Source organism: Anastrepha obliqua, chromosome 3, assembly GCF_027943255.1.
Source record: "Anastrepha obliqua isolate idAnaObli1 chromosome 3, idAnaObli1_1.0, whole genome shotgun sequence".
Taxonomy (NCBI): Eukaryota; Metazoa; Arthropoda; class Insecta; order Diptera; family Tephritidae; genus Anastrepha; species Anastrepha obliqua.
The window spans coordinates 83,287,952-83,297,533 of NC_072894.1; the positions used below are offsets into that span (position 1 = coordinate 83,287,952).

Sequence of the window (9,582 nt, forward strand, 5' to 3'; positions counted from 1 at the left end):
TTAGGTTAGGTTAGGTTGCAGTGGTTGCCACTCTTTATAACGATGTAGAGAGACACACTTTAGCACTGATGCCTTCCGCGTTCCTTCAACTGCGACAGAAGTCACTAGAGTGAAAGCCCAAACGCTTTCTATGTGTTACCATTAAACAGTGCCCAGTGATGATATGAACTACTTACTATACTAACAGAAGGCCGGTCGAAATAGATGGGGGCTTAAATATGTTTTCATCCATTCTATGCCAGACTTGTCTAACTACATATATCGCTAGTGGGATCCGTGGTATTTCTAGAAGATCGACCTAATCCAGAACTTGTTTGAAGATAAAGTTATACCCACACGCAGAGCAGAGTTTCTGTCTTATCTAGTGGACGTGTCTGCGAAATGTGTTAAAAAAGTAAGGGGACTTTTCAAATTTCGGGGAAACCTAAGTTAAAATGTCAACTATATGTCATATTTAGTTTGTTTATGTGTGCTCGGCGATTTTCTGCTATCGAAGAAACTCAATTAAAGATCTGAATTTTTTGGCCAAAAACATTTTCGTGATCTTGCCTCAACCACCATAAACACCGGACTTAGCTCATGGCAGCTTTACCCAAACACAAAGCATCTATGAAGACAAAGCCCGTATGGTTGGCAGAGCTCAGGCCATACCATACCGTGTTTTGGTCCGAGATGATTCGAGAATCAGAAAAAAGGTTAGACAAAGAGAAATATATCTGAAGGTGATAAACGTGGTCAACACGAACAAAAAATAAAAATATTGTAAAAATGTTACTCTTCATAGATTGATATATACAGGTTTTTGGATATATTTAAAATGGCTAACATCTTTTTCTACTTATATTTCTTTTCTTTTCTTCTTCTATTTCCCATTTTTGTTCAGTTCATTTTACTCAATTCTTTTTCTTCACACACAAAGAGTATAAGTCGATGCAAACCAATTTTTTCTTTCATTGGAAATGACCATTGGCCACACATCTCTATTTATGTTCCTCAAACATATTAACATCACTTCAACTCCTCATCAATGGCGCACTAACACTAAGTTTTCTAAAACGGACATGTAAATATATTTTTTCCAAGTGGACAGCTCACATTACCAACCCACATTTACGTACTTCACCCCACCAACAGTTAAACTTTTGTTAACCTCCAACATCGTTTAGAGAAAGACGACGGTGTCCAGTTTTCCAAATGATTTAAAAATTTCGACAATTGTTTTTACCTTTGCAGGACTTCAAGGAGTTCACCGATGCCGAGGGTGTAATTTCACTTCCAACGTCGGACTTCCACAAGCCCATTTGCCTGGAGATGCGCATGGCTGCCAATCAGGCAAGCCGAGATCTGCGCGCCAATCAGTTCGGTTTGCTGGCGCCACCTATACTACAGCCCAGGTCACAGCCACAGTTGGCAGGCGTCATTGCAGCGGCTACGAGCGATTCACATGCCGAAGTCATATTTTCGATTGGCGGTGGTGGTGGTGTGATGCGCACCCCACACCATCTGCCCCATCACACTGCCACTGGCCTCGCGCCAATTGCATCGCAATCGTCATCCACCTCGTCGTCGTACGGCACCACTACATCCACCACCATAGCGCTGCCACTCGACACGCCATTTCGTTACCCACCTTTCATTACCAGCTACAGCAATAACAATTTCAATTATAACTATAACAACAACTTCAATACGACATCAGTGGGTGCATGTCCAGGATTGTCTATGGCGACTGGTAATGCAGCACTGCAATTGGGAAGCAATTTTAATAACAACTTCAATGTCAATATCAACAATAATAACAATGCAGATCTGGCTAGCGTAGACAGTTCGGATACGTACGCTAGCTGCCAAACTCATCCATTTCACTCTCAAGGTGATCTCACTGCCGACCTGGCGGACGAAGCATGTACACTGGACATCGACATGGACAACTTGTATATAAATCCGTTGGAAAAGGAGTCGTCGACTTCGACAAGTGGACCCGGTACAACAGGCTATATCGTTGGACTACCCCCAACCGGTGCTACTGGTTTGACAGCCATAGGATTAGCGCGTTCGCAGGTAAAGAAAAGCGCATCCGGCGACACGGCATTACGTAACTTAGCTGCAGGTGGTATTAGTCCCATGGACGAGATTTACCAAAACTTCGAAGTTCAAGAACGCGGAAGTCGCGTTAGTCTTAATGAGAATCCAGTGCCAAAACATCGTAAAACACGGTTCCAAAGTTTTACATCAAAGCCTACCGGCGCAGAAGTGTCAAACAAACCGCGAGCACGCTTCGAAGAAGCCAAGATAACACAAGACAGTGTGAGCGGTAGTCACGAAAGCAGTCCTGCAGGCAGCGGAAGCAAGAAGAAGCGCTCGTCCTTTATGCCCGGTAAAAGTTTAGCCACTGCCACTAAGTTGATCAATCAGCATCTGTTCGGAATACAGAATGTTGGGCAAAAAGGTATGTTAACAATTCAGAGTTTCAATAAATTAAATCGATATGTTGATTAACTCTTCTGCACACGTTCATTACAGCGAAATTTGAAAGCAAACATTCCTCTTCGATAGATTCTATCGATGCATCGCCAAATCTCGAACACCATCGACGTTCCAAATCGATACTTAAAAACAAATCGGATATCTCGAGAGTGCTCGCAGATCCCGAGAGCGAGCGTCTGCTGGCAGACAATATGTCTGGTTCGGGCGTATCTGATAATGGCACCGTCATGGTACTTATTCATTTAGTGACCTTGCCGAACACTTTCTTACCAATATAATTAATCAAATTTCAGTTTTGTTTGCAGGGCGAATCTGGCAGCGATTACTCACCGAATAAATTACCTCACTCAATTTTAGCCAAGTCTATTTCCCCACCACCATTACGGCATCGGATGCTGATACAGCAACGTTCTGGCCCCGCGACGCTACAGTCGCGGCCAACAAAATTCCAAACGCCACGTTATCCTGAGGAACAAGCGCTGCGCCATGTCAAGCCGATACTGGCGCGCGCAGCTGCCACATCGCACATGTCCGGTAATAATCGATACGATTCAACAAACAGGGACAGCAGTCAAGGTAAATAAATGTCCAAGGATTGCCAAAATCAGCATTGGTGAAGTTACACTGCAATATTGGCCGTCATTTGTGTTCCATTCAAAATCAGTATTAAATTATTATCATTACTCAGTCATTTTTGAAGCTGCGTTCTAAATCCATGTAACTCACACCAATCTGCATTCGGTCATGTTGAGTTTGCATTGTGCACAAAAGGGGTCATCGTATGCCAGCATAGTCACCCGTATCCAAATTCGAACTGAAACCGTCCTTCGGTATGCAAAAATAAATAAAAAATAAAAAATGATACTGCTCACAAGTCAACCGCCAAATGAAATTTGTTTCTTTGTTTTATATGTTTTCACCAATGCACTACTGCTTACAAAACTTCAGCAAATCTGCAGATCAATACTACGCTATGTAAAGAGTAGGTACCCATTTAAACATTATTGAGAGCACACAAACCACTGAAAGCTTCAATGCACCACCGGCTTAAATATATTTTTCAAATTTTTTTTATTTTCGCTACCTTCACATTTCGCTAATCGGAAATTCGAAACCAAACTGCATTGGATGCATAGGATAGATTTAAAAAGGTCATAAAAACAAGAAAGGTTTTGCCATAGGCATAGCTTACCATTATAGTTGAAGCACAAGGAATGATGGAAGAATAGAAAAAATGCCTTTCTTACTCCTTAATAACCCACTAAATCCGATGAAAGTTTATTTAAAAGGATATTTGGCAGCGGATTATCCCTAAAAAACTTGTCTCAGCGCATAACGCAATTCCCATATCTCCCTATACTGTAAAGAAATAAATGTCATTAAATAAGCCCTCTGTGAGCACTGTCATTATATCCTTGCTAAAAGTCTTTACTATGCCCCAGATATTTTTATAATTTATAATCTGGGTGACAAAAACCTCTGTGCTTAAATAAACCTGCAACCGTGACCACTTCATATTTGAAATATATTGAAATCTATTATTTTCTCATGTGGTCTGTTTAGCGAAGCTACTTTGCGCGGTATGAGCCGGATTGTGCGGCGCCCAAATTTAGACGTGGGCCAGTGTGCATTGAGAAAAAGCGGTCGTAGCGCTTGACAGGCAGGATAGAGAATACCAATGGATATAACATATAATTTATATATTCCCAGTACATCTGACCCAACAATGCTCCACCTTAGTCTCAAAGTCTGACAAACACAGAGAAAATGTTATGCATTGGCTTCCTCTTTCAAACAAAAAAGTCATAACTGTAATAGACGATGTCTTTGCTTCCCATATGTTGTCATTCTTAGTTTAATGAGATAAGTGCCAGTGAACCAAGGCGGTATTTCGATTTTTGTTCACGATGTCCCCTAGTAAACTTATACTCGAAAGGGGCAGTAAATGGAACGTACTATAATTGACGCTAGCTCCATTGAGGGACTTGTATATGGAGTTTGCCAGCTTATTCCCCTGGGCACCATAATGCTCTTCGTAGTCACGAGCATTTCAAGCTAGACCCCGGACCAAAAATTTCCTATCTCAAGGCCATTCAAGTAGCATCGTATGCATGATCTATCTACTTATAGATTTTTCCTACAGATATCAGCCAGCATCAATTAAAGTTTCTGTTAGTAAATAGTTTTTCTGGATAAACTAACCTCTAAACTAACCTCGACGTGTTGCCAGTCTCTATATCTTCGTAAGATGTCGGCTAGCCAGCGGAGCTATTTACTCTTCACATGCTTGACTAGCTAATGCCTTCGCAAACTGTATATAGCTAATCGTTCCAGCGTCGGCAATATTAATTATTACCCATGGTGAAATGAATTGAGAAGGTGTGGCCAATAACAGACTGTTATCCGGCTCTCAGCGAATTGGAAAGAATCAACTGACTGGCTGATGTAATACGAGATATACGAAAAAATCAATATTAAATCATCTGAACAAGGACTGACTGCACGAGTGTGTGAATAAATGTGAAAAGATCGTACATACTCCCCTGTGACACAGCAGCCGTATTTCCTCTCGTAATTTTGTATCTCACCGTAGCAGCTGACCAGGCTTTGTAAATCTTTGACCATAATCAACACGTAAATATCCATAAATCTCCTTCAAATTCTTTTCTCAATCGAGGACGATAGATTACTTGGCAAGCAACTTCGGCTGCCACATCACCGAGTTCTCAGCAGCCGAATTCTGCCAGCTTATTTCACACGTATTCACACACTCGTTGTTCAGACGGCAACGAAGCAATATGAGTGGAGGCTGTGGTAATTTTTTTCTATATCACCAATACAATCTCAGTTTTTTCGTAAACAAACCGTTGTCATGACCCTGGAGACGTCAGCAAATCAGCTGATTCTTTCAAATTCGCTGACTGCCAACCGGCGGTCTGATCCGTAGCACACCTTCTGAATTCTTTTTACCGAGTTTCCCAACCACTCCAAGAGACTCTTCGTCGAATGATGTCATCGTCCGTAATTCTACTTTATACATATTCTTGAACTGTCATGATGAGTCTCTCAGTGCGACTGTTAATGGTCGAGTGGGTATTTTCCTTCCTAAGAAAGGCTTATGGAAAGAAGTGTTTGCTTTGAATTTTAAGGCTGGTATCATTAATTTTATTAATACTGATTTCTAGGTTTAATTCTTCAGCTTCACTGTGCTGTTGTTCCTAATTTTTCTAGCATGTGTGGTCGAGAAGAAATGAGAGCCAAATATCATTTGCTCAGTTCTTTCTTTCCTTTCTTTGTATTATTAGAATTGTGTTGAAAATTACACTTGAATTATATATACATTCATATAATATATGTAAGTATATACATACAGTGATGGACAAAAGCCAACTACTTGTTTTCATGGGTTTAAAACCCCAAAGAGTTTATTTGATATTAAATGGAAAATTTTGCTGATTATTACAAAATAAACTAAAAAAAATCCAACTCCAGATGTCTCAAAAGCTCCCCAGACCATTACGTTTCTGCCACCTGTTGATGCTAAATTTTTCGGGCTAAGTGCAGCATTTTGTTCAAACTTTTACCCTTCCATTACCCTAAATATATTAAACTTCAACTAATCCTGTAAAGAAAAATTTTTGCAAAAAATCCATTCCATTTTCTTTATGTGCTTGCGAACTCCAAGGGAAGTTTACGATTTTCTTCGGAAATTAGAGGCTTTTCATTCTTCGAAATGCTCTTTGATTGCTTTTCTGATGTAGGAAGCGCGGCTAATTTAGAAGCATTCGCTTTTGCATCTTTGAGAATCGAACTAATGTCTCTGGGAAAAAGTTTCCTCGGATTGCCACTAACTGGTTTATTTTCGGTGGAACCAATATTTTGAAAATTTGTTTTACAATGGTATATATTGTTTACCACAACTGATTTTGGGGACTCCATGCCATTCAATTTCCAAAGTCGTAGCTGTGTTTACCGGTCTCTGGACGATAGGCACACAAGCAGGAAAGTTAGGTTTACCATTTAATCTCTATTGCAGAAGCCGTGGCGAATTTTCAGAGAAGGGGCTGTTGAACACTTTCTCTGTAAATGTCCGGATTTGGCAGCAAAACGATTAAGATCACGGAATGCTCCTTTCTTCGACAGCCTGGGACGATGCTCCAACCTAGATTGCATCAACCTTCTCCAATGTATCAACAGCGCTGGCTGTAGATATCTGCCCATTGGAGGTCTCAAAACGATATCAAAACAGCGCCTTAGTGCCACTTGGAGAGTTCCCGACTGGTACTTCAAGCATTTCACCCACCCCAACTGATACTTTTCTTCACGGAGTTAAGTGTGCAAATTACGGCTGCATTCAATTAGAGTAAAGCAGCACACGTAATAAAAGAAAACAAAAAACTCGCTACTTTACCTTAACATATCTCAGCACACCATTGCACATCACTAAGGCTCCGTTCTGTATGTAGACTTTTGTCGCAGCTGGCTTGTTGTTTTTCGCCTATAACTTTATTATTTTATCTTAAAATTGGATTTTTTTCAGTTTATTATTATTATAAAAACAATTTTACATAAAACTGTATCAACACAATTCTCAATAAACTTTATAGAATTCCAATCCAACGAAAATAGGCGGTGTATGTAGACTATATATATACCATTATGCCAATGGATATACCTTACGTCCCGTCTAAATCACTGCAAACATGCCCTCAATTTACCATAACCATTAATTTAAAACTCTCCGATATAGAGACCGCCACGTATACTTGTAGATTTGTCTGAGCCGGCAGCTAAACTCTGCCACTCTGCGAGCCCTGCCGGTCGTAGCTAAATTTTCTTCCTTTTAAACTTTTGTAACGGTACATGTGTATCTGAAACTATCGAACTACCGACTTGTATATAATGAATATCGTTCAGTTCTGAGCCTATCAAAGAAAACACATTTATTTTTGTACAAGATTTGCTTTATACATCAACATAATTTCCATCAAGAATAACGCAATCATTCCAGCGCCGCTCTAACATTTCAATTCCACGTTTGTAGAAATTTAACTCGATTTATCTTTTACCTCAAAATAAACCTCAGTTTCAGCGATAACCTCTTTATTCGAGCGAAATTTCTTACCGACGAGCATTTTTTTAAGTTCGCGAATACGGTGGATGTGGGAGCAATTCAAAGTTGAATTCATACAGTTTTGCCATTGTTTTGATTGACTTGTGACTCACTTTTTTTGGTCAACAGTGAGCAAACATGGAGCTCAATTTCAACAGAGCTTTCTCATAGTCAAATGCTTATGCAATATAAAGCCAATTCGTTTCCTGATGTCAGCTATCTCACGCAACTTCTCTTTTCGATCATTCAGCTATCCATCGTTTTATTGTTATTTCTTATGAAGCGGAGTCCCCATAACACTTTTCAAGCCATTGCTTCAGTCGAACATATTTTTTCACATCAAGAAACAGCGTATAATTAAAACACGAAATTCTTATTGGTCCATTATTTTGAAAATACCAAATGTCGGTCACTCTTCGCACAATAACTCGCGAATGAATAGAATAACATGAAATTTTAACAGCTGTGAAAACGTGGTGAATGCAATAAAACTAGTGCCATATATATGTTAGACCTGGCACTTTTCAGCCCATGCGTTAATATATGGCCACATCTCTTAGTTTGCAAGTCGTCTAAAACTGTTTATGTAAATCACCTGCATACGAAATTATAAAAGCAACATTATAAAATTATAAAGATTTTTTTTAATTCACTGTAAAGCCTCCACCTTCTTATTTACATACAAACATATGTACATATTTATATTCACTTACTTGTATTTCATATTTTGTCAGTACAATATATTTATATATGTATGTATAAGTGTACAATGTTTGCATATAAGTATACATATACATATTTAGAGGGTAGCGCAAAATTATCGGAAGATTTTTAATTTTTGAAAATGGCACTTCTGAACTGGGCTCTTGCAGCAGTGAAAAATTAAGATTTCCATCACGCAAAATCGTTTTTTTTATTTAGTAAAAAAGTTATTCAAAAACAAAATTGGATGCTTAATTTTGAGACACCTTGAACAATTCGTATTTATACATATATATATATATATATATATATAAGTATGTATAAATGTAACAGAAACAATCACAAAGACTAAAATTTTACTTTCCCACAGACTCGGAGACTACATTCACGTCAAATGTGAATATACGCAGCGAACCTGGTGACGGAGGCGCGGTGAGCAATGGCGAGGCGGGTGGCTCTAGCGATGAAAATCGTTCGCTGCTACAACGTGGCAACTCCGATGAACAAAATGATAGGGAAGACGGTGCTGCCGGTGATACTGAGGCCACGTAGCAACTATTGAAAAAGCCAAAGAGCGAATAATAACGCCTACTCTCTGCTCCCTCCGACAGTGACAGTGATAGTGAATAAAACGCTTAGCAACCAGCGAGTAATTATGCAAAACCAAAGGAAAATTATTACAATTTATATTATAGTAAAACTCATTCATATACATACAAACATACATGCATACATATATACATAATATGTAAAAGGAATGTATTGAACGGCAGTGAAAAGAAAAGCAATGAAATCTAATATTTAATAGGCATTAAGAATATTTAGATACATGCAACATAAAAACATACATACATATATACATAGTTACATAGAATTCAGAAGGTTTGCGTGAGGCAAATCGCTGTACATAAATGCAAGTGCATAGAGGAAGCGCCTGCAAATATTTAACGCAACAAAAATTCCAATTAAGTTTACTAAATTATTTGCTCTCAGATATGAAAGGAACCATATTAAATATTTGAAAATGTAATAATTCCATTTTTATACAACAACTTAGAATAAAACAAAAATTTACCGAAATCGCTTTTTACGTAATTATACACACATCCTTACATACATACATATATACATATATTTACATCCAATGCAGCCATTCACATATACATATGTACATATAAGCACACATATTCATATACAAATATATGTACCTTCATAATACATATACTATACATACATACGTATGCATATATTGTACATTAAATACAGCAGTCCGAAGTGCA

General features: G+C 38.6%; 1 protein-coding gene across 3 annotated transcripts in view; it reads left to right on the forward strand.

Annotated features, from left to right (window-relative positions):
• The window catches only part of LOC129242751 (potassium voltage-gated channel protein Shab), a 164,112-nt gene extending 154,764 nt beyond the window's left edge, over positions 1–9,348 (forward strand). For 2 of the 3 annotated variants that reach the window (XM_054879565.1, XM_054879566.1), the window contains exons 8-11: positions 1,234–2,449; positions 2,524–2,717; positions 2,781–3,063; positions 8,673–9,348. In XM_054879565.1, coding sequence (XP_054735540.1) covers positions 1,234–2,449; positions 2,524–2,717; positions 2,781–3,063; positions 8,673–8,854 — 1,875 coding nt within the window. In that variant the 3' untranslated portion in view covers positions 8,855–9,348. The remainder of the gene's footprint in view (positions 1–1,233; positions 2,450–2,523; positions 2,718–2,780; positions 3,064–8,672) is intronic. The other variant, XM_054879568.1, reaches the window with a different exon arrangement.
• The last annotated feature ends 234 nt before the right edge of the window (positions 9,349–9,582 follow it).